The sequence below is a fragment of the Ailuropoda melanoleuca genome, chromosome 1, assembly GCF_002007445.2.
Source record: "Ailuropoda melanoleuca isolate Jingjing chromosome 1, ASM200744v2, whole genome shotgun sequence".
Taxonomy (NCBI): Eukaryota; Metazoa; Chordata; class Mammalia; order Carnivora; family Ursidae; genus Ailuropoda; species Ailuropoda melanoleuca.
Window position 1 is genome coordinate 159,865,807 of NC_048218.1, and position 26,460 is coordinate 159,892,266.

Genomic DNA, 26,460 nt, shown 5'->3' on the forward strand with positions numbered 1-26,460 from the left:
TGTTTCCTATGATTAAGAGTCTCTTATGGTTTGTCTCCCTCCCTGATTTCATCTTGTTTCATTTTTTTCTCTCTTCCCCTCTGATCTTCTGCCTTGTTTCTCAAATTCCACATATCAGTGAGACCATATAATTGTCTTCTCTGATTGACTTATTTCACTTAGCATAATACCCTCTAGTTCCATCCACGTTGTTGCAAATGGCAAGGTTTCATTTTTTTGTTGGCTGAGTAGTATTCCATTGCATATGTATACCACATCTTCTTTATCCATTCATCTGTTGATGGACATCTGGGCTCTTGCCATAGTTTGGCTATTGTGGACATTGCTTCTGTGAACATTGGGGTGCAGGTGCCCCTTCGGGTCACTACATCTGTATCTTTGGGGTAAATGCCCAGTAGTGCAAATGCTGGGTCATAGGGTAGCTCTATTTTTAACGTCTTGAGGAACCTCCATACTGTTTTCCAGAGTGGCTGCACCAGCTTGCATTCCCACCAGCAGTGTAGGAGGGTGCCCCTTTCTCTGCACCCTCGCCAACATCAGTTGTTTCCTGACTTGTTCATTGTAGCCATTCTGACCTGTGTGAAGTGATATCTCATTGTACTTTTGATTTGTATTTCCCTGATGCCAAGTGACATTGAGCATCTTGAAAGATTGTTGATAGTTTTGAAATTGATATTTTAAATTGTGCTCAACATGATTTCACTGAGATATTTTAGTTACAGTAATGAAACTTCTAAGAATTCAAATTCACATAAAATGGTATTCCACTGTTAGTAAAGGTGCATTATTAAAAAAGGTGTTCCGCTTCCTCTGTGGCACAGATAACCACTCAGGAGTGGCTGAGGTGGGCAGGGAATCGAGAAGGAGCTAAGGACAGCTGGAGTCGTCTAGAGCTGCGGTCAGCTTCTTTCCCTGAAGTGGTTCTGCAGAGTGAAGGGGCTTCCGGAATTCTTGGTCACTTACTAGGGAAGAGTTAGTTAATGGTTTTGGCAGTTAAACCAAATAGCCTGGCCTTGCTACACTCGGTTTTGGACCACCAGACACAGCGTTTCCGCCTTTGCCTTTTGTCCTTAGATTCCTGAGTGTGCTCCCTGCAGTGTGACCAAAATAACATGGCCACTGCAGCTTGTGGAATAACAATGCAGTTTTGCCAGAAAAGAAACCCTTTGTGGGTAGATAACTCATGTTGACATCTTGTGAATGACTTGAATTCTTCAGGGCCCCCCTCCTCCACCCACCACCCTCAGTTCAAGAGTGTTGGCCCACGTGTGAGTTTCTGCGGTTAATGGTGGAATTCGATCAGCCTGAACTCCTCAGCCAGGGAGGTCTGATATCACTACCACCTCCATCCCATAAGCAGAAATACCCAAGTGAGTTGGAATGCCAGTGGGATGAAATCAGTGTGTCTATAGAGTGCCTTCGGTGAGGATTAGCTGCTGGGAAGTTGGTTATGATCAAGTTTTAAATGTTCTCCTGGAAGTTGCCCTGCTCTCCCATTGGCACGAACGCCCTAAAGGACCTGTGTGTGGGCCCTGCCTAACTTCAGTGATCAGAGCCTCTTGTAGTTGCTTCTGGAAATACACACTTAGAGCTGTACTTGCAGGGTTCATTGACCTGGCGCAATAGTTATGCGCAACAGGTTTGAAGTTACACATTCATTATTAACATTCTTTGATTCCCCCGCCTTTAGAAAAACATCCTTTTGTTTTTTTCAAGTGGCTGGTGGAGCAGTTAAAGGCAGACACAATAACAGTCCCTTTGTTAAGTGGTGCCTGCAAATAGCTGACAATTTCGTGTAGTCATGATGTTTTTAGCCACTGATTCCTAATAATTGAAAGATCCTTTTGTCCTAGAAGAGTTGGCACATTTTTTCTTCCCTTGTCCACTGCCTGAGGAGTGAAAGCTTCTCCATGATGGAGCTGGACTCAAGAAAGACAAACTTGCAGTGGGATGACCTGCATTTTTTTATACTAATTTTTTATTATGTTAGTCGCCATACTAGTGGTGCGCCACTAGTGCACCATCCCTAGTTTTTGGGACTAGGGACGACTCATTACTTGGCGTATAACACCCAGTGCACCATGCAATACGTGCCCTCCTTAATACCCATCACCATTTCTAGTGTCTAATGTAGGGTAGCCATGAGCCCACCGTGGCCAGGGAGCACTTGAAATGTGGCAACTGAGGAACTGAAATTTTTATTTTTTATTTTTATTTATTTATTTATTTTTAGAGCATGTGTGAGAGCATGGAGGTGGAGGGGCAGAGAAGAGGGGGAGAGAGAATCTTAAGCAGGGACTTGATCTCACAACCTGAGATCATGACCTGAGATCACGACCTAAGCCAAAATCAAGAGTTGGATTCTTAACCGACTGAGCCACCCAGGTGCCCCTGAGTAACTGAATTTTTAACTTCAGTAAATTTTAATTGATTTAAATTTAAATACTGATATTTGATTCAGTTATTGGAAAACAAAGTGTGTTTGAATCACCTTGAACATGTAAATCTACTTTTGCAACAGTGTATTTTATGAAATTGAAATACAGATCAAGTATATCTGAAGAATCCAAATTGAGATATGCTATAAAGATATACACGTGACTTGAAAGATTAACTATGAAGAAAAGGATGTAAAATATCTAATTTTTTTTTATTACATGTTGAAACATTTCAGATAGACTAGGTCAAATAAAATACATTAGTTTGGCCTGTTTCTTTTTATTTGTTTTAATGTGGCCACTAGGAATCAATCCACTGTTTGGAAATTGAGGCCACAGTGTATTCTCTAAAATGAGAAGATCAGGGGGTGCCTGGCTGGCTCAGTTGGTAGAGCATGTGACTGGATTTTGGGGTTGTGAGTTCAAGCCCCATGTTGCGTGTAGAGATTACTTAAAAATGAAATCGTTAAAAAAAATGAAATGAGACGGTCAGCAATGCATATACTCAGAAATGTTAAAAGTTTTCATCAAGAAATGTCCTTCAGTGGTGTCAGCTTAAATCTATATTAGAGAAAATCTGCCAACTTGTCTATTAAAAAATCCCCAAATTTGCAGTGATGGCACAGACGGCACTAAACTGATAGCCTTAATGGACTATAGACATGGGCATTTGGAAAGGTGCCTGTGAGGAATGGGCTTAATATTAGGTGACAGAAAGCCCTGCTGGATCTTCAGAGTACCTAGGTACATAAGCACAGTGTTTCTGTAGAGTGCTAGCATTTGGTTGCCTCCGTTGAGTGAATGTGTCTCACCCTGTGAATTTCAGAAGTCAAGATGATGGGGCCCAACAGTCTCTCATAGTGTGTCACAGTCTTTTCTCACAGGAATTAGTCTTGCTTCAACAACTATGGTGAAAAAGGCTCAAAATTCAAGTGGTTAGTTGAGGGCATGCAAGAGTGAATGAATTTTACTTGAAACACAATCAGTGAAAAATTACAACTTCTTAGAGGAAGTAGAAAGCTGGAGGGCTGTTAGGTACGTAAAGGGGAGGAAGGGCTTGCCCTTGAGTTTGGGCTGGGACTGAGGATGGAATGGGGAAGAGGCAGTAAAAGGAAACAAGCACAGAGGGTGCTCATGGTTTCGGCCATCTTGCCATCATCTCCGCTGACCTTCCAGTCAGCAGCGAGGAAGAGAAGCTGCTCCCCTAAGTGTAGTTTGTCCTAGAAATGGCCTCGTGAGAGCAGAGTCACATGGTAGTTGGGGAATGTGTCATGTTGGACGTGGATGCCTTCCCATAAAAGCAGCTGCCTCCTCAAAGGACGGAGGCATTTACATGTGTGACAAGAAGATAGACTATCTCATTTAAAACATGTCATAAATTATATATCCCCTGGGGTTATCCTCGATTGTCCTCACAAAATACTTAATACATGGTTAACCCCTTTTTTGTTCATTTTGCACGTGTTGCCACTGCTAAGGTTTTTGTTACCACTCCTTTCTTGGAATTCTCTCCACAGCCAAGTTATAACTTAGGCCACAAAATCAGGGGTATTATAATACAATGTGGGATTAAAATAAAATCTTACCTTAATATTATGAGATCCAAAAATTAAGCCTCAAAAATGTGGGATCCTGCCACCAAGGAGTTTTCGGCCTTGCTGCGGCATCTAGAGCTCCTGGTTCTGACAGAAGCTGTTCAGCTTCAGCTTAAAATCAGGGCAGGGCTTCTGGCCATAAGAGATGAGCTTTGCACAGGGTACCGTGCATTCAGGCAACCACTAGAAAAGCTGGGTAAAATAGTTAACTAAATCGGTTTAAATGCATCACAGAGTTCTTAAAGAGCATCGAAGAAAAGTCAAGAGCCCAGGGCCTAAGATAAAAGCAGAAAGAAATCACAGATTTGCCTGATGTTTGCTATTGATGTTTCCTTGGCAACATTTGACTATTTACAAGATATGACAGTCTGAAAAGCTGATCACAACTTTCATCAGGATCATGGAACTTAAAAGGAGGAGAAAAAAGAAATAAAAACTGGCATCAGGCACCACCAAAGAAGATGTTATTCAGAGAATCAAACAATGATAATGGTTCTGAGGTGAACTGGATATAAATGTGCAGGGTTGGGGGAAAAGGGCGCCTACCACATACTGTGTCTAAAAAACCAATTCTAGGTGGATGTAGTTAGAAATGTGAAAGGTACAACAATGAAATATATAACCTACAAGGAAGAATGATATTTGAAAAAATTTCTTAAGTTGCACATGGAAGTATTGAGTGCAGGGGAAAGGTTGATGGATTTGACTGTATTAAAGTTGAAAACTTTGCCTTATCAAAAGATACTGTTAAGGCACTAATGGTGTAAGCCACAAAGTGGGGAAAGATGTTGGCAGTGCCTTAAGCAAACAGAAGACTCCTATGCAGAATATGCAGCTAACTACTGCATTCAAAGAAATAAGGGCAGGTTGATAATCCGATATAAAAATGGGCAGAATACACAAGCAGGCTGTTCACAAAAGAAGGTATTGTGATGACCGGTGAACAGGAAAAGTCACTTGACTCCTTAAGTCATCAGAGAAATGCAAATTAAACCCACAAAGAAAAATACAAATGTGCTTCTGGCCAAGATGGAGTAGCAGCAGCTGGATTTGCCCACCTGCTTGAAAGACCCCAAAACTTTCACAAAATATATGAAGCAAGACCTTTTTAGACACTGGACATCGGACAGCAGAAGATAGCAGTTGATGACAGACTTGGAACAAAAGAAGTGAGTTCTGATGGTCTCTGTTGTTTCCTCGAGCGAGTTTCCAGGTATGGTACAGGGAGGGAGAACCAGGCAGGATCTGGCGGGCTCCTGGAGTTGAGGGTTCAGAGCGTCCAAGGAGGACAAGGTAGCTAGAGTTGGCAGAGGTGAGAACCAAAGAGGAGAGAACTATAGAAAGGGAAACGCAGAAACTCACAGAGGAACTTCTTTGAGTCTTCAGCTGGGGGAATAATTAGCCCTGGATTACACCCTACCTTAAAAGCAAGATCCAAAAGGATCACACTGTTTCAAGTAATTTAACTGCACCCCAGAACAAAGCTCAAGAAGATAAAAATAAAAATATATTCAGTTCCAAGCAGGGTAACTTTGTGGTGTGCGGAATACCATTAAAGATGACAGGGCATGTAAAGAGTCAGGAATATTCAACTCTCATAATGAGGAAACACATCAATCAAAATGGACACAAAAGTTAGGATTAACAAACCAAAACATTAAAAGTTATAACTGTATTTGTATGTTGAAAAAATGGAGATATGGAAAAGATAAGAAAATTCCCTATGTGTATATTGGACATCCTCAAGTAGAGGAAGGGAGACAAAAAATATTTGTGGAACAACAGCCAAAAGATTTCTCACTTGATGAAAAGCAGACATCCGTAGATTTAAGCTCAGTGAACCGAAGCACAAGCTACAAAGAAACCTATATCAGATCACTCAGATTGGTCAAAACCAGTGAAAGAGATCCAAAGATCATCTGTAAAGTCACATTATGTACAAAGGTTTGAACGTAAGCGTGATGAAAGGCTTCATAATGCAAATGAGAAAATAGTGGACCAATAGCTCTAAAGAACTGAAAGAAAAAAAATCACCTGCAATTCTTTATCCAGGGAAAATATCTTTTAAAAGTGAAGTCAAATTAAAGATGTTTCCAGACATTCAAAAGCTGAAAGCTCTCATCACCAGCAGACTGGCAATGCAAAAATGTTAAAGGAAGTGCTTCAGGCAAAAGGAAGTTGGAACCAGATGGAAATCTGGATCGACACAAAAAATTGTGAGCATTGAAATGTTAACTGTATGGAACTAGACAAGACAGGCGCATCAGCCATCCATCAGAAGGCAGAAGGATAAGAAAGAACAGAGACCTTGAAATGCTGCGTGAGCTCAAACCGTGCTTCTGTTGATGAGCGGCTAAGTACTACTTGACTTTTCTGAACATCAGTTTCCTTGTATACCAAGCAGGGAAAACAGGTACCATCTCTTTGGCTTCTGAGCAAGAAATATAAAAAGGACTTACAATGATGTAAAATCAGCCACAAATTCTTCCCCTCCATGCCTCCGTGCCCTTTGAGTGGGATGGTGCAGTTTTCATCCAGGCGAGAGCTTGTATCTCCTTTTGGATTGCCATGTGACTTGTTTGGGCCCGGTGTATCATTAGCAAGAGAAGTTGACAAGCTCACGCATGCAGGGGCTTACTCTCTTGCTGCTGTTCAGAGACGTCTGACTACTGCATTGTGAGTGAGCCACGGCTAGCCGGCTGACGGAGAAGCACACGCCTGTGCCCGGGCTACCAGCTGGGTAACCAGCTGAGCAAAGCCACTGGTCACCAGCGGACCACAGACATCAGGGGGACCAGCTCAGGCAACCCCAAGGCTGACACACAGAGTAGGGAGCAAAGAAAGTATTGCTGTTTTAAGCCCCTGCACTTCGGAGTAGTTAGTTACACTGCAGAAGCAAATTCAGACGCATTAGTGAGGTATTGACTTCTACATGCCTAAATCCCTGAGCATACATTCAGCAATCTCAAGGACTTTGATGTGCTACTGATTTTTACAGTAAAAGATTTTACTTGAAACTTAGAAACAAACAAAATATCAAATACTAACCCATAGAACTAGTCTTCTCTAGTATCTTTTAACTTTTTGGTTTTTTAGTTTTTTCTTGCTAAAGATGCCTTGATAAGAGCTGTGGCATTGTTTTGATGTCACTGAGTATGGGAGGACTGGTGAGGATATCATGAATTGGCACATTTTCCTTTCTTGTTGTGTACATTGAGGCTTTGACCTGACTTGGTATTAGAAAAACATATATTCACACAATGAGATACCAAGATCACACCCACTAAAAGGCTAAAATTAAAGAGCCAATAGTAAGTAATGGTAAGAATGTGGAACAGGGACATGCTCCTCTCTAACCAGTGGGATCATAAATTGATACGACCTCTTAGGAAATCTATATAACAGTGTCTTATAAATATGAATATAAGAATACATTATTTTCTAGTATTTTCTTTTCTCAGTGTATGCTCAGAAGAAGTGTATACATATGTGGACCAAAAAATGTACACAAGAATTTTCATAGCTACATCATTATTATTTATCACAGGCCCAACTGCAAACAATCCAAATGTTCCTTAATGGTAGAACGGATAAAAACATTGTGTTATGTTCCTATAATAGAATATCACCTAGCAATGGAAAAAAAAAAACAAACTAGTGTTGTATCTAATACCATAAGTAAGCCTTGGATTATAGAAGGCAGGCACAAAAGAGTACATATTGTATGAATCTACATTATCTAGAGATAATGTCCGTTTTTGAGAGGAGGGAGTAGTGGCTGTAGTGGGATATTAGGGGTTTTCTGAGTGCAGGTATATTCTGTTTCTTAATTCTTGGTGGTTACAAGAGTCGTGTTCACTTTGCTAAAATTTATTAAGGTGTACGCACTTTTTTTTTTTTTTACTTCTGTCTTTCAATTTTTAGAAGGTTATTTAAAAATTCAGCATTTGTGTTGTGACTGTATTTATATAAATTTACATATGCATGCAAAAGATTTTAAGAAATAGAATCAGCACTGATTATATGCCCAAGTTATATTCATAAATAGAAAGTTATATTACAAGTTATATTCATAAAGAGAAAGTCAAATTGCAAGATACTATGTATTTGCAATGTCCAAGTTATATTCATAAATAGTCAATTGCAAAGTACTACATAGTTTATTTTTAGTAAAAATAAACTAAGCAGTGCCTGTCACCTAGTATTGGCTATAATGATTTAAAAATTTATAACAAGCTAATTAAGTCTTTTTTGGGTTATATAAGTAATTGCATCTTCATTATTGAAGATCTGAAAAATATGGAAATAAACATACTGCTAGCTCCTGTTTTTGATTAGAATTTTTAATGTGTCTATGTTTATGTCATATCATATATACTTAATCAAAATGGAAATATTCTTCTACAGTATATTATCTATAAAAGTTTTCATTATAAGAATATGCTGTAATCGATTTAACCAACTTCTAGAAAGTTCTTGCAGATCTAGAATTTCAACAATGTTGAATGTCCATTTCCTGCACTGTCACCAATACTGAGTAATATTATTAAAAAGAAGAGTAACATTTTGACAGACTGGCTTAAATTTTTGCTCATGTACAAATAACAAACTCATTTTCATTTAATTTTAGAGGATAACATGCACAATAGGCAGGACTGCCTACGTTTTGGACATTACTTACATCCATGCAAATACTATCGTCCTGAATGTTACCATTATTATGAATAAATGAGTTAATGACTACAGAGGAATAAATCTTGAGGTTCTCTCCATGCCAGGAGTCATACTAGGCTTTTATGTTGATCTCAGTTAATCAGCAGAGGCATCTTTCATAGAGAGAGCAACTATGAAATTAGATATGGGCAAAAGGCAAGTAGTAAACTTTGAGAACGTAAAAAGAAGCTGTAGTAATTTCATTCTTCTTCGCCTTTGTTTTCTAGACGAACACAGGGTAGACCAGCTGATGTGATGGCTGTATTGGTTTGCATGTTATATTATAAAGTTACACAAATGAGTTAATATTTTTTACTTTATTTACAGGTAGATAAGTACATACTCTTAAACAGGCAGCTCTTCCCGTGCACAGTTCCCACGTATAGGAATTACAGTTACCAAGGGTTGGTTAAATAGCACCAGTCCCCCAACAACACGCTCCAAAGTTGAGATACTACGGTATGTTAAATGCCAGTAAGTACAAAAGGCATAGACTTCATTTCTAGTTCCTCACAAAAATCCCTGGGTGAATAACAAAAGTGCATCATGCCTCATGGACAGTTTAGACCTTCTGAAGTCTGTCCACGATCGGCCATCATGCAGCTGTTATTCTTCACACACAGACAGCAATGCATGTGCTGTGTTACCTCCTTATCCCCAGTGATGAACCATGTAACATTTTACAGACACACATAATTGAAGGAGAGGGATTTGTAATAAAATTGGAAGCCTAGTGAAGAAATGAAAATTGATCATGCTAAATGTTAAGTACGACTCAAACACAGATGTAGTTATAGAGGAGAATACTTACTGGGGATGATGGCTCTGTACCATTTTAAAAATTCTACATTTGCTGCCAGAAAATGAACTTACTGATACAAGTGAAAACAGTTATTGTGACAAAATGGATGAAAATGTCCCAAGGGAAATGACGGAAATACCAGCCTCCTAAAGAGAGCTTCACATTAAAGAAACTCTAAAAGAAATTTGATGACATTGAAAACTCAAAGGATAAAATTCTGACAGCTGATCCAAATTTTGAAAGGAGTATGACAATTCTTGAAGGCATAGAAAAGATGTATTTTAAGTTCTAAGAAGACAAACACTAATCAAACTACCCCTGATAAGTTTTCTATAATAAAAATTATCAACATTTTTATTTTAAATTATAGTGTACTAAATATTTATAGTTTTTATTTTATTTCCTTGTACTTCTGTAACAATGAGTGAGAGGGATTTTAATGTTTTAATAAAGTTTTTTTTTTAGAAGTCCAAGGACAGTCATTTAATTTCCCATCGATTACTAAGATTGCACAGTCATTGTTGTGATCCCACAGTACTGTGTGAAGCAGGGACTTTCTGTGTATCTACTCACTAGTGGGTGGATGTGCCTAATTTGCTATAAACTATACCCTGAGGGAATAACCTTTCTTTTGTTGTTTGACCTTTTAGAAATGTATGTAAGATATAATCACATTATTGATTTGTTTATGATTTGAAGTGTTCAAATCCTTTTTCTTTAGTGAGATAAAAACAGGGGCCTCTAAGGCACTCATTTTTCTTTTTAATCATAAAAAGGTATTCTGAACTTCAAACTAGTAAAGACTTTTATTTTACTGTTAAAAAAAATCCAGAAATTTTCATAGAAATAGAACAAATTTGAGAACACCAGGGTCCGCATTAGTTAAACAAAAACAAACAAAAACAAAACAAAAAATCCCCAGCCCTGTTGTCTGAGAAGCTTTAAATGGAAGACAGGATATGAAAGTGCCCAACTTTACACGTGTCGGGGTAAGTAATGAGCACTGCAAGCCGCAGGCCTTGCGTTTCCTGGTCACTGATTGAGAGACTACAAGACTAGATGTTGTTTTGAAACTGTTTTCTCACCAAAGCAATAATGTCTGAGAGCGTCTAATAGTTGAGGTCTCATTTATCCTGCAGCTTTTCACCTGAATATTATTTAGGCCCATTACACAGTAGAAGCCATTAAACATCTGTGCACTTCCTGGCCACTTCAGCTGTGACAGTGAATTGTTCGGTTATTGGAGATAGTTTCTGTGTGTAAATGTCCTCTGGGTAATGTACAGGGATGGAGGGAAATATGATAAGCCCGGCAGTGATCGTCACCTCTTGCTCTGTCTACCTGTAAAGTAAGTGAGAGTCTCAAAAACATCTATTTTAAACTCAGATTTCTAGCTGTGATTTTCTTCAGTACTCAGACTACAAATACAGCACAAATGTTAAGGCCAAAAGCTTCAAGGATTAAATCACTCTTAAGGAGTTCCTTACCAATATTGGTGTTGGTCTTGTCATGCAGGAAATTGAGGCAGGTTGGTGTTGTTCCTAGAAGCTGCTGTTGGGATAGTTTTCAAGTCCAGTTAAACTGTATTTCAAGAAAAACTCATTACCGAGGTGGCGTCTGTGTACTGCTGGTAAAGGATATATAGCTTTAAACTATCTTCTGGCTGTCAGCACCTTTCATTTCTTTTGAGGTACAAAGTTTACCTAACACAGAATTAACCATTTTCAAGTATACGATACATTGTGTATATGAACCACATCTTCTTTATCCAGTCATCTGTTGAAGGGTATCTCGGCTCCTTCACGGTTTAGCTATTGTGGACAATGCTGCTGTAAACATTGGGGTGCATATGGCCCTTCTCTTCACTACGTCTGTATCTTTGGGGTAAATACCCAGTAGTGCAATTGCTGGATCATAGGGTAGCTCAATTTTTAACTTTTTAAGGGACCTCCACACTATTTTCTGAAGTGGCTGTACCAGCTTGCATTCCCACCAACAGTTTAAGAGTGTTCCCCTTTCTGCACATCCTCGCCAACACTTGTTTCCTGTCTTGTTAATTTTTGCCATTCTGACTGGCGTAAGGTGGTATCTCATTGTGGTTTTGATTTGTATTTCCCTGATGGCTAGTGATATTGAACATTTTTTCATATGTCTGTTGGCCATTTGTGTGTCGTCTTTGGAGAACAGTCTGTTCTTCTGCCCATTTATTGATTAAGTTTGATTGTTCATCTAGGTATTTCAATATTTGTTGACAGAAAAAAAGCATTGTATGCAACTCATTTATAAATTAATGGAGATGATAATGCTAAAAAAATAAAATATACAGTTCAGTGGCATTTGGTACACTCACGGTGTTGTGCAAACATCATCTCTGTCCAGTTCAGTTCCAAAATATTTCCATCACCCCCAAAATAAAACCCCATGCCCATCAAGCAGTCACTTGGCATTCCCTCCTCCCTCCAGCACTTAGCAGCTACCAGTGTGCTTTCTGTCTCTCTGGATTTACCTGTTCTGGACATTTCATCTAAATGGAATCATACAGCACATGGTCTTCTGTGACTAGCTTCTTTCACTTAGCATGATGTCCCCAGGTTCCTCCGTGCCCTATGTATCAGTACTTCATTCCTTTTTGGGTCTGAACAACATTCCATTGTATGTAGGTGCCGCATTGTGTCCAGTCATCCATCATTGGATATTGGGGGTGGTTCTACCTTTTGGCTCTTGGGAATAAGACTGCTGTAAACACTTGTGTACAAGGACATGAACATTTGTGTACAAGTACCTGTGTTAAAGTATTTTGAGTATATACCTAGGAGTGGAATTGCTGGGTCTTCATTGTATGCTCAACTTCTTGAGGAACACCAAACTCTTTTCCACTCAGCAGTGTTTATTTGTACCATGTGTAAGGAGGGAGCTCTTTTTCCCATTCTTGATACTCCCTCGGGTTCACTCTCTGTCACTCAGTCTACCCCAAAAGAGGTACAGTGGCTCTCCTGATTGCTCTCCTTGTGAGTCTGCCTTCAGAATGCACCTCTTCCTGCCAGCACCTCAAGGTGGAGAGCCCTGTCCTGGTCTGTGCTGACAGGAGAGCCCTGTTCTGGTCTGTGCTGACAGGACAAGTATGGCTCTTCGAGTATTCTCTGTTCCAGTTAGGCTTTAGTCTCCAAATTAGCCTCTGGCTAAACAAATGTCGATCTGTGTCCTTTAATTTGGTTTGTTTTATTTTTCAAATAGTCTGGCACCTACAGTCGAGTTCAATATGCTATTGGGGGTTCCTTTGGACATACCATGATTTAAGATATCAAAGTTAATGATGCCAGAAGAATTTGAACGTCATAGATAGGGCCTGGATTTGGAGGCTTAACATCTAAAAGCCACTTAGTTTTAGCATTGTCAACCTGACAGAGTCATCTAGTATTTCAGCTTCAATTTCCTTATCAATAAAAATGGGGGGGTCTAATTCACTTTCTTTATATAATAAATATTACATAGCATTCACTTAAGTATCAAAGCAAGCACACGCTAAGACCCAACACAAGAATAAGGTTGTATGTAACTTAAATTTTCCTTCCAAATATTTTAACAGCGTTCATGTAGTAAATGATTTTTTATAATATAAGAACATATCTGAATTTTAAAACTTGACCATAAAATTCCCAGCAGGGTGATTGCTACAGGTATTCAGCACAGACAGGGAAGTTAGTGCCTAATCACTGAGTAAAAAATAGGTAACTTTTTATGGTAAGCATTCACTGCCTAATACCTGATGGTGCGGCCAGAGTGCCTGGCCACCTCTCCATCAAGGTCTGTCTGTTTATTTACTTATTTTTAAAGATTTATTTATTTAGTGTGTGCACAAGGTGGGGGGAGGGGCAGAGGGAAAGAATCTCAAGCCGACTCTGTGCTGAACATGGAGCCCCACACGGGACTGGATCTCCCAACCCCGAATTGGCGACCTGAGCCGAAATCAAGAGTCGGTTGCCCAACCGACCGAGCCACCCAGGTGCCCCCATTTTAAACTCTGGAATTTAAGAAGTGATTGTTATTTTGAAGAAAAACATTTTGAGGCAACTCTGTAACTATATAAAGAAAGTTTCGTGAATTCACATGGCATCATCACTAGGTTACCTGAATATATCTCCGGTAAAAAATGCTCTTATCTTTTCAAATTATCCTAGGTGACACGTCACCTTGCCAAACTCTTTGACAGCATTGCAGATCTGCAGTTCGAAGGAGGTCAGGATGTGTCCACCCACAGAGCCATCGGAATGTACAGCAAAGAGAAGGAATACGTCCCATTCCAAGCCGAATGTGAATGCATAGGCCATGTAAGGTTTGATGATGAGATTTTCTGTGCTACGGGAGTATTTCCAGGATAATTTTTAAAGGTTGAATTGAACAAAAAAATAAAAGTCAACTGCTGTCAAATCAGACCCTGGTTGGTTTGGAGATGAGAGCTTCCTGTTGACCCATGTCCAGTGTGACAGCTTTGCCGTGCCAGAGTCCGCCGTGCTGCCCAGTTTGTGCGCACGTGGCTTCAGCACCCCGTAGAGTCCCAGAAATGCTAGCGGTTGAGCTCCTCAGGAAGGATTGGTCGCAGGTTGAGTGAGTGGACCCCAGAAGGCGAAGCAGGTGGTGGCCAGTGATGGGAGTCCCCTGCAAAGCTTACTGGTTTCACCGCTGGGTGTTGGGGTGAAGCAGCGCCTTGCAGGAAAGATGTTTTAAAGAGGCTTGTGGTTCAGGATTGTGATGTGATTGTTGTGCACGGCTGCTCGTAAATACAGTTGGTGGAGTCGACCACGCTGATGTCACGTTCCCTAATCACCACATGCCCAGACAGTTAAGTTAGCATATTCTCTCCTCGCACAGCCAGATACCTCCAAGATACTCTTAACGGTTAACGGCAAGAAGGGCTCATTGTGATTTAAGAAAGAGCTCTTGGTGTTTCCAGATGACATAGAAGAATTGCATCTTTTTATGATGATGCTTGTGCTGCTCGACTTAATCCCCAGACTCACTGAGACAGTGGCCTCCATTCCAGAGCTGTTTGGGTCGAGGCGGGGTGCCTTAAAATGTCCTTTGCAGACATGGGATGGCAGGCTTTTTTTTTTTTTTTTAAACAGGGGTTTTCTTTATTTCTCTCTGCAGCTTTTTAATATTGTACCAAGAAATCCTGCCAAATGAAGGGGAAGCAGATGGTGGAATACTTTGATTAAAATATATTTTTTGATCTCTTGGGCTCTTTAGGATATTATTACAGTGATTAGAAAAAGTCACTATAAACTATCTTGACAAAAGTGTGTTGCTGTCTGCTCCCTCCCCGGCAGACTGCAAGCCGACTGGCACAGTGCCCAGAAGGAGGACAGTCCACTTGACGGATGTGGTTGTCACTCGCGGGAACCCTTGGTACTAAGTGTTTTCACAGTGCTCTCATTTGTTCTGTGTGAGCAATTTAGGCCAGAGACTCGAGCGTACTCCACATTGATCCTCTGATTGCCTTTATTTGATAGAAAGATGCCTTTCCTGTAGGTCTTTTCTCCCCCTGCACTTTGATGATTGGTTCCTCCCAATGTAGACTGTTTGTATTTCATTTGATCAGTGTTGATTGACTGCCTACTATGTACCAGGTGCTGGGTTAAGCTGCTGGGGATCCAGAAAGGAGTAAGGCATGGTCTTTGAGGAGCTCTTAGGCTCTTTGAAGAAATGGATAGTTGGCAATAACAGGAAGTGGTAATTGTTGTTATAGAGGGTCAGGCAGAAGCTGAAGAAACACCAGAACAGAGGGGGATCAAACAACATCTCATCAGAGCTTAGTTCTCAGATCACACTGAGCTAAGTAGCCGTTGTTGGCATAGTCATTTGAACATGAGATGATACATCAACTTATATATGTGTTTGGTCTTCCCAGATGGACTGGAAAGTTCTTGAGAGGAGGTGGCTGTTTGGAGGACAGGGATTCCAGAGTATTTGGGAAAGGCTCCAGTGATGTCTGATTTCCTGAAGGAGCTGGTTGCTGGGTGACATCACAAGTTGTGCTTAGTGACTAAAGTAGTGATGAGATCAGAGACTTTGAACTCAGGCATGTGAACAAAATCCAGTTACAAAGTCGGACGGGAAGGCTCTTCAGATGTTGGGCCCATTGCCAGTCCAGTGCTACCTTTTTCTTTCAGCAGGGAAGGCTGTCAGCTCATTAACTGCACAGTTCTTCCCAGTTCTCCAGAGAAAGATTCTAGGAATGAATGTTTCTGCCATACCCACAGACGCAGGGCAAAAAAGTTTGTTTGTTTGTTTGTTTGTTTTTTAAGATTTTATTTATTTGAGAGAGAGAATGAGAACAAACGTGAGCAGGGGTGAGGAGTGGGTGGGGGGAGAATCTCAAGCAGACTCTGTGCTGAGAGCAGAGCAGGAAGAGGGGCTTGATCTCACGATCCCCAAGACCATAACCTGAGCGGAAACCAAGAGTTGGACGCTCAACTGACTGAGCCACCGAGGCGCCCCCCAAAAACAGTTTTAACATCTTCACGATCTCATATAGTCCTTGGAATTGATTTATCATGGTCATTTCTTATTGCTGAGGTCACTTATTGCGAATAGTATACATATTCTTTTGTTGGATAATATCATCCCATGGAAACAGATATATGGGTAAATATAATAAAGCATATTTGAAAAGGATAGAAAACTGGTTAACATATATTTATGGGGGCAAAGTAAACTTGCATTTTAAAAAAAAAGATTAACTTTCAAAAGTCAGCAGTTGTCCTATCTCTTACACTCTCCTGCTGTCTAATTTTTGACAAGTGTGAAGATGAGAACCAGTAGGGAATATAATTAAGACACTTGCTGGAAACATTTTGTCTTAAGATTAAGAACTAGGAAGATTTTAGAGAAGAATTTTCAGTATATTTAAAAATTATCAAAAAAAATTTTTTTAAGAAATCAATGTACCATTATCCCCAAAGCCCTAGAATATTATTCTAGCATATTTCTCTATCTAGTAGGTGGCTGTGATGTTTGGTTTCTCAGAACACTGTGCATTACCACAGGGAATCTTGGTCCAAAACCCCCTTGTCTTCAGATGTGAAAAATCAACAATTGAGAACATGTGCACTGTTGAGGCTGCAGAAAATTATTAGAAATGAAAGAAGATGAGCACTGTCCTGGGAGAAGACAGTTCAATAGACTTCCTCCAGTGTTGTTCACCTTATCCTTTGAGTTATTACCTCTTGTAGTTTTCTACCTGGATTTAAAATAAATCTGGGGCGCCTGGGTGGCTCAGTGGGTTAAGTGTCCAGCTCTTGATTTCGGCTCAGGTTGTGATTTCAGGGGGGTGAGATCGAGCCCCACGTCAGGCTCCTCACTCAACGGGGAGTCTGCTTGAGATTCTCTCCCTCTCTCCATCACCCCCCTCATGCTTAAGTATGTGTGCACTCTCTCGCATGTGCACGGTCTCTCTCTTTCTCAAAAACAAATAAATCAATCTTGAAAATAAATCCCCCTGAGGCCTCTCTCTCTCTCTGCATGGCTTTTGAGCCCATGGAGGATGGAATTATCTCCCTTCTATAGCTAAGCCTTTGCTAAATCATTTCAATTTACTTCAAAAGGTGGAAACGTGGCTGCTGCGACTTGAAGAGACTATGCAAGGAACAGTGCGACGTTCTATCACAGAAGCCATAGCAGCCTATGAGGAAAAGCCTAGGGAACTGTGGATCTTGGATTTCCCGGCACAAGTTGCACTAACAGGCTCACAGATCTGGTGGACGACGGATGTAGTAATAGCCTTCAGTAGACTGGAGGAAGGCTATGAAACAGCCCTAAAGGATTTCCATAAAAAACAGGTATTTTATAGACGCACGGTTTTAAGGCTTGAAGGGACTTGAAGAGGTAAGCATTCATCCCTCCATCATTTAGGGAGTGTCTTCTGTGTGCCAGGCGCTATGCTAGGACTATTTCAGCAGTCAGTGGTTTGATTTTTTCTTTTTCTAGCTTTGTGTTATCCTCCTGGTTTGCTACATGGGTTAAAAAAAAAAAAAACATGTCACTTAACCGCAAGTCTCTAGTAGATTACATGTTCTTAGATACTGTGCCTGTCTCTGTCCTTCTGGGTAAGACTCTCCATCTAGACTGATGGAGTATTTATTACAAAATATGTACACGATTTGCGTGACTCAGAGAGATGGAGGGCTTTTAGGCAAAGACAGATGTTTTCATGTATTTTGGGTTTTGGTTAATTACAGATCACAGATGAGCAATTTTGGAAAATGGTCTATTTTGAATTCCATTTTATTCACCCTGCTTAGGCTGTGACCTCTCCGAAAGCCTCCCGTCTTAAGGTGTGCTCCAAACAATTCAGAGATTCGGCCTTTTTATTGGCTTTTAAATTGAGAGGACATTAGGCTGGAAAGGTATTTAAATATTAGTGTGTTTACCTTTCTTGTTGTCAGTGGATGAAGTGTGAATCCAGAGACATTAAGCGATTTTCCCAATGTTGTACAATTTGTACGTAACACTGGAATGCTTTCTGCTACTTTCTATTGTTTGTCCTCTTAGCTCTTTTAATTCAGTCCCTGGGAAATCAAATAGATGCAGAGTGTGAAGGATACTTGTATCCTTAACACATTCAGGAATTTTAGGCTTTAAAGTGTTTTGATTGTTTCTTTTAATTTTGCTTGAATCTTGAGTAGAGATCACCTGACTTATTTATGTCACGAAAGAAGTCTTTGTATTGTTTACTTTTGGAGAGAAATATATTCTTGACGTCCGTCTTTAGGAAAAGAGCATATTGGTTTATACTGAGTAGGCTTTAGGTTACAAGATTGGATTTTCAAAAGTGGCTGGTTTCCTCCTAGGGCAGTAGCTCTACAATTCTAGTCAATGCCACTTGGATGAGGAAGCTAAGTAGGTAATTTTTTTTTCATGGATGTTAATATTTAATTAAACTACAATTAATTATGTTCTGGTTTTATAAAAATAAGTTTCTTTATTGATAACTGTGCATTTATTAAAAGTACTTTGATTATTGGAAAAAGGATTTTTTTAAAAAAAGCTTTAACATCCTCTCTTAAATTTCAGGTATTACCAGTCATTGCTCAAACTTAAATTTTTCAGCCCACATATTCCTACTTTATTTTTCAATCACTTAATTTAACCATCTCTTTGCTTACAAGATACCATTTTGTGTGATAATTAGAATATTTAATGGCTTAAAACAGTAATACGGATAATTTAAAACAGAAATACGGATATTTCTTCTATCAACTTTATTTTCGATGTCATGATTTCTTTATTAATGTATGTTTTTAAGATTTAGAAGAAGAAAGTACAGATTGAGAATGAAATAAAAGGAAAATAATTTTTTAGAAAACACCAGTAGCCCTTAATAGCTTCTCTTCACACAGGTGACCATTGATGACATTTTGGCATATAGATGTCAAAAATTTGTGCTCTTTAGGGGTGCCTGGGTGGCACAGCGGTTAAGCGTCTGCCTTCAGCTCAGGGCGTGATCCCGGCGTTATGGGATCGAGTCCCACATCAGGCTCCCTCTGCTATGAGCCTGCTTCTTGCTCTCCCACTCCCCCTGCCTTTGTTCCCTCTCTCGCTGGCTGTCTCTATCTCTGTCGAATAAATAAATAAAGTCTTAAAAAACAAAAACAAAACAAAACTTGTGCTCTTTGTTAATGTGTAGACGTCTGTCTCTCTATCTCTATAAATATATGTCAGTGTGTAGCTATTTAAATGTGTATTTGTGCTGATATGTATCAATATATCTAAGTATACATAGAAAAATTTTTTTTATGTTTCGTACATTTTGTTGCTTTGTATTTTCACTCAAAGTATTATCAAATTAACACTAAAAATGAACAAATAGAATTGCTTTATTGGGTGTGCTAGAATTTATTTCCTCCTGTCTCGGGGTCTGCTCTGATAGTCTGAGTGCTCATCAAGTGCTTGTGTAGTTTCTGTGGTTCAAGCAGTGAAGTTCTTGATTTCACGGTGCTTACATTCTGGTTAACTGTTAATAGATCTTACCTCTTCCTCACAAGGACTGTGGAAATCTTTATTCTGATATCCACTTCCTGTTTTACATGCTGCTGTTTAGTGTAATTTTTTTTTAAAGATTTTATTTATTCATTTGACAGACAGCCAGCGAGAGAGGGAACACAAGCAGGGGGAGTAGGAGAGGAAGAAGCAGGCTCATAGCGGAGGAGCCTTGATGTGGGGCTCGATCCCATAACGCCGGGATCACGCCCTGAGCCGAAGGCAGACGCTTAACCGCTGTGCCACCCAGGCGCCCCTGTTTAGTTTAATTTTTAAAAAAGATTTTATTTACTTACTTTTAGAAAGCATGAGTGGGGGGAAGGGGCAAGAATCTCAAGCAGACTGTGCTGAGTGCAAAACTCGACACGGGGCTCAATCTCACCACCCTGAGATCATGACCTGAGCAGAAACCAATAGTCAGACATTTAACCTCCTGAGCCACCCAAGCATCCCTAATTTAATTTTTTTAAATGAACCATTATTTGTGTTCCTTTAAATCTTAGATTTACCAACATATTAAACAGTGACTTTGCTCATTATTTTTTTTTTTTTTACCCCGTCTTATTTTAAAATCCAATTCCCTTCCTCTTGTGGTGTATCTTTTAGTGGTTTGTGCAGTGATGGATAGTAAGTAGGACATCTTCATATCTTTTGTCTTTCTTTTGACTTCTTTCTTGACAGGTAAGGCCTAAAATTCTAAGTTGAGAATTATTTTCTTTTGGAACTTTAAAAATATTCTTATGACCTTCATTATTGCTGTGAACTTTGAGGTCAAATTATTTTTCCTTCATAAGCAACCTGTCTTTGGCTGCTTTTTTGATTTTTTTCTTTTTGTGGTTGTGGTGTTTTCTTCTGTATCTACTTATAGATTTTTTCCCCCCTGCTTTTAAAATTTAACCTGCCAAGACTCTGTGAACTTCTTGAATCTTCAGTTACATGTCTGTCTTCAGTTTTGGAAAATTCCCCTCCGTTTTTTCTTTGATTGACGCCTTTCTTCCATTTGCTCTATTTTGTGTGTTTTTTAAAAAATATTTATTTATTTATTTATTTATTTATTTGAGAGAGAGAGAGAGAACGAGAGGGGGGAAGGTCAGAGGGAGAAACAGACTCCCCACTGGGCAGGGAGCCTGATGCGGGACTCCATCCTGAGACTCCAGGATCATGACCTGAGCCGAAGGCAGTTGCTTAACCAACTGAGCCACCCAGGCGCCCCCTGCTCTGTTTTCTTCATTTAGAATTTTATCTGCTATATGTTGAGTCTTCTCATGCTCTCTTTTAACCTCTATCTCATATTTTCAAACTCTCCATTTTTTTTGTGCTATAATTTAGATAATTTTTTGAATATTTATTATTAAATAATCTCTACACCCAATGTGGGGCTCGAACACACAACCCCAAGATCGAGAGTTGCATGCTTTACTGACTGAGCCAGGCAGACTCCCCGTAGGTGACTTGTTGAATACATCTTCCACATCACTAGCTTGTTTTTCTTAGAGGATAATGATTAAGAAAAAAGTATCAAGATCCATATTATGTAGGTTCAAATGTCAGCTCTACCATTGGTTTATTAGCTGTGCTGCCGTGGGCAACTTATTTAACAACTCTGTGCCTCAGTGTTACCATCTGTAAAACAGTAATAATAATAGCACCTGTATCACAATATTGTTAGGATTGAATTAGTTAATATATTTAAAACACGATTTTAGAGTTCTTGACACAGGGGTGCCTGGGTGGCTCAATTGATTAAGTGTCAACTTTTGACTTTGTGTTAGTCATTGTTGCTCTTATGAAAATGACAATAACATTGATGTCTAATGTGATGCATAATTAATTTCTTCCCCCATAATTTATCATAAAATTTTCATATAGACAAAAAATTGAATTGTATAATGATGTGCAAACCTAACACCAAGATTATATAACTAACATTTTTTCTTTATCACATTATCTGTGCTTTATCCACCGCTCTATAGATCCCTCAGTCCACCTTTTATTTACGACTCATTTCAAAGGAAATTGCAGATGCCAGTAATCTTTACCTATAAATATTCAGTATAAATACTCATATATCAGTTCAATTTCGATTATTGTATCTCAGTTTCCCAAAGTTCTTTTTGGTTCTTTAAAAATCAGTTTATGATGACTTAGCTATCTCTCTCTCTCTTTTATTTTCTTATGATGACTTATCTCTTCATTGTGGTTTTTATTTTTTATCTCAATTCTTTGAAAGAGACTTTTTAATAGTCTCATTTAGACTGTTCTCATGCTAGTTCTTTTAAGTCTGGTTCTTCTGTTAGACTGAATTTGTTTTTTGTGTGTTCATTTTTAAAGTTGATCTAGGTTAGTTTTCTCTGCAGGAATTCCCTGTGTCCTGGAGAGAGCCTGGGTCCCCATAGTGTGTTTCTCTTCCGTCTTCTAGGTCTCCACAGATGCTGGATTAATTTTGTGGTTGATTACTCAGTTGAGGCTTTCCAGATCATGTGGCATGGCCTTAAGGTTTTGATATCTCTAAAGGGACCTTTTTCCTTTCCAAAGGCTTTCATCTAGCTTCTCTGAGCTGGTGGGTAGAATTTTTCTAGAGCTCTTTATTAGACTGTGTAAGACTCTAAGAATCTCGGTTACATGTCAGCATCTCAATTCCAACTCACGGCCTTGCTCAGGGAGTGTGAGAGGCAGGAGACAGAAATGCTGTGTTCCCATGTGGCGGTTTAAATCTCAGTCTCCAGATGTTTGAACCTGTACCCAAATCCTATGTTAGGCTGTCATGACATTGCTACTGTTCTGGCACCGGGGACTATCACACACTCCCTCCCACCCTCTCCTCCTTCCGTCCCCTTGTCTCCTTCCACCTCTCTTGTGCTTCGCTACGGACTTTGCGCATGGGTGTATTTTTGCTTTATTTAAAAGTGTGTGTGCATGTGTTTAATGAAGGAGTTGCCCATTTGGCTTAATCCAGTACATTGCAGAGTGTCTTCTATTATTACTACTCGATACTGGTGATTAGGTTGGTTTTCTATTTTTGGCTATCATTCATAATTCTGCAGTAAACAGTCTTGTGTGTACATACATATATATTGTACATATTATTCTTTATTTTTTCAGGATAAACTTCCAGAAGTAAGACTGCTAGGTCAAAGAGTATACCTCTTTTAAGCCTTTGGAACATTGTGCAAATTTGCCTTCGCACTAGCAGCTATGAGAGGTGTCCCTCTCCTGTCGGCAACATTGCGTCGTTTCTTTTCATTCTTATCACTACAGTTCTTCATATCCCAGGAGTGTCACCATATTCCACTAATTAACAGAATTTAGGGTTTTTTTCCTCCCTTAAAATAAAGTTTTCCATTCTGTTCAAGAGTTATGTAATGCTTCCTTTTCATGTTAGATGAGAAGTAGACAAGGAGAAAGGTTTAAGAAGAAGGCATTTATCTGCTTAATTATGAAACACTTCTGGCGCACGTTGAAATGTTTGACAGACCAGCCAACAGATGCCTTCAATACAGTGTTTCAATTTTGTAACTGATACTAATGTGCATATTAGAGAAGCTAACATTTGAACACTGTTGAAGCTGTATGCGGTTCATGAGAAGTGTGTGCATCTAAATTGAAGCCCCTTTCGTGTTCTCTCTTCAAAAATGGATGTAACCACCTGCTGGAGTTTGTTTTTAATTAAAATTACTCGTGCTAATACTGTGAGCAGTTTTTAAAATGAATGTTAGTCCTTTAAAATGGCTCCATTTAAACTGAGATCTGAGTTGGCTGTAATTGATGACCTACCTGCACAAGGAATTTCTTGGCTTAGTCCTCATGTCCAAATTGTAGTGAGATAAATTAAGTAATTATTTTACATTCTGTTTTTTCTCTTCTGTAAATTTATGTGAGATAATGTTGGGATTAAAGGCAAAAATACTGCATTTTGGGTCTATACCCCTGCCTTGCCAGAGTCTTAAAGGCTATCACAGATCTAATAAATTCAGTTGCTCAGATTCGAGGGGTCCTTGGCAAAAGTATTTTGTTTTGGAGGCTTGGGATCTGGTAAGAAGGGTTTTCTACTCTTCCTTTATTATTAAGCTGTGTGAAAATCATCAAAGAAGAGATGGAAACATTTTTGGACTTGAAAAGCTTAATTGCTACTGTGTCGGGACATGACCCAGAGTGCTCTCCATAAGACTCAATATGAGCAATATAAAATCATTCTCTCCCCCCCGCCAACCCCACAAGGACTAAGAAATACGTATAAGGAAGAGTCTCTAATTTTGCTTCTTAGGGCCAGTGTTTGGCCTCAGTTTTAGTCATTGAGAAATTCTTTCAAAACCAACATTGTTGGATACAATGTTGATAATGTTCCTTCCTTGTCCAGCTTTATTGCTTGAATAGGAAAGCCTATGAACCTGAAACTACCCAGTGTATACTGGACACAAGTTTTTGTTTTTGCCTCTCTAAAAAAGTGTGATCTGATAGCCTCGTGTTTCCTAATATACCAGGAACCCATGAGTGGAGCACATACTCTTTACCTCCTCTCTCATCTATTGGAAGAAAAATTTCCCATAATTTACCAATTTAGTAGGCTTCTATTCAATGATTCATGAATCAGGCAGCATCCAATCTGACAGAAAGAAGCACCAAAATGCTGATAAAGCAAGGGATTTTTATAGTCCAAGTGAGCAGGAACAAGGAAATTATAGTCCAAGTGAGCAGGAACAAGGAACAAATGGGCATTTGCTGGTTGGTTAAGTCAGGTTTGCCTTCTCATATGGAGCAAAGGGTAACTTTGGAGCTGGGTCAGGTCACTTGTATGGAGCAGGCAGGTGCTGACTGGTTGACTTAGGCCTGCCTTTCTGGGAAAGCTGAGCATAGAAACTTAAGTTTCAGTTTGCTGACACAGGGCACTTAGCATGAGTGACTCCATCTTCGGCTTCATCTGGTTTCTTTAACACGGCCAAAATTTTACTGAATGGCAAGCAAGCAATAAAAATATATTGTATCTGGTTACACTGAGCTAGATACTTTGGGGAATGCCTAGAAGTTGACAACAGATGAGATTGGTAATTAAGAGCCGAGAAAACCACAGGTGAAACAGGAAGAGACTATTAGAGCTTGTAACCCTATTTGATCCAATGAAATTCCAGGGAAGTGACAAACTTGGATTCAATAAATACAAAATATGTGGAATCCATGGTCAGTGATAAGGAGTAAATGTAAAAGAGGTGGACAGTTGGAACCAGTTCTGTCTCCTGTATATCCCAAGAGCTTAGCAGTGGGTGTGTTTGCTCCCAGGATAAAGCCCTGAGAAGTGCTTTGTAAATATTGTGAGGTATCTATTGAGGACTTTTGCCATGACTATGTCTTGACCCTAGAGCTCTAGTTGGGCATCTTTTTCTTTGAAGGATGGGATAGAAATATTTTAGTTTCTTTGGGCTGTATAGTTTCTTTCACATCGACTCATTTTTGTTGTGGCAGTAGGGAAGAAGCCATAGGTAATTTTTAAATAAATAGGCATGGCGAGGTTCCAATAAAACTTTATTTATAAAAACCAGTAGTGAGCCAGATTTGTCTGGTGGCCTGTGGTTTGCCAATCCCTGTTTTAGAGAAAGCAGCAGAATAGATCCTGAAGTGGCACTCAAGATCGCCAGTGACAGATGTAAGAGAAAGAGATTTATTACCCATATACGCCATGGGGGTCCAGTCTGATCCATAAATCCAAGAATTGTTTCTTTAAATAGACCATAACAGGGGCGCCTGGGTGGCACAGCGGTTGAGCGTCTGCCTTCAGCTCAGGGCGTGATCCCGGCGTTATGGGATCGAGACCCACATCAGGCTCCTCCGCTATGAGCCTGCTTCTTCCTCTCCCATTCCCCCTGCTTGTGTTCCCTCTCTCACTGGCTGTCTCTATCTCTGTCGAATAAATAAATAAAATCTTTTAAAAAAAAGTAAAAATAAATAAATAAATAAATAGACCATAACAAAATTTTTTAGCAAAATTTTTTTAAAGATTTTTTTATTGGTCAGAGAGAGAGAGAGCACGTGTACGCACAAGCAGGGGGAGCAGCAGGCAGAAGGAGAAGCAGGCTCTCCCCTGAGCTGGGATCCCTATGCAGGACTCAGTCCCAAGACCTTGAGATCATGACCTGAGGCAAAGGCAGATGCTTGAGCAACCGAGCCACCCAGGTGTGCCCATAACAACAAATTTTTGTAGTTAAGAGGAGGAAGCAAAAAAAAAAAAAGTGTGGTGGGGGGAGATGGAAATAAGATCAGGGAAAGGAACCGTAACTTCCTATGAGAAGAACTTTTAAAAAGATCGTATAATACTATGTGTGACAATATTTTATGCTAAATATTAAGTCAGAAATTTAAAATAAATGGATGATTTTCCATGAACACCCTTTCTGAAATAGATTCAAAATGAGGTGGAAACTTGAGTAGACCAGTAACCACAGAAATAATTGAAATGGTAATCAAGATAGTTGAATTTGCGTACCCACCCCCTAGGTTGAGCCCTGCTCCAGTGGTTTTATCAGACATCTAAAAAAAGATAAAATACCATGTTTTATCACCTCTTCTAGAGTGTAGAAAAAGATGGAATTTTTTTTTTTGTAAAGTTATAATAAACTTAATAGAAAAAGCAAGGAGGCATTATAAAGTACAAAAGAAAATTCTGTTGGCCAATCTCATGAATTTATCTATTTTGGTCTGGATTTTTCATTTAACACTGTTGAGAGACCATCTTCTGTGGGTCTCAAATTTTGTACATTTTTTGAGCAGAAGAACTTAATGCTTTTGTTCAAGTCTATCTATAGACTATAGTCTCTGTAGTGTTTCTCTCCAGAGCAAAGGGTAAATTGGCTTACTTTCCAGTATAATACAGAGAAAATCTCCT

At 39.4% G+C, this 26,460-nt stretch overlaps 1 protein-coding gene across 1 annotated transcript in view; it reads left to right on the plus strand.

Annotated features, from left to right (window-relative positions):
• The window catches only part of DNAH11 (dynein axonemal heavy chain 11), a 323,435-nt gene that overhangs the window by 95,094 nt on the left and 201,881 nt on the right, over positions 1 to 26,460 (plus strand). The window contains exons 35-36 of the mRNA XM_034643547.1: positions 13,727 to 13,876; positions 17,153 to 17,386. Coding sequence (XP_034499438.1) covers positions 13,727 to 13,876; positions 17,153 to 17,386 — 384 coding nt within the window. The remainder of the gene's footprint in view (positions 1 to 13,726; positions 13,877 to 17,152; positions 17,387 to 26,460) is intronic.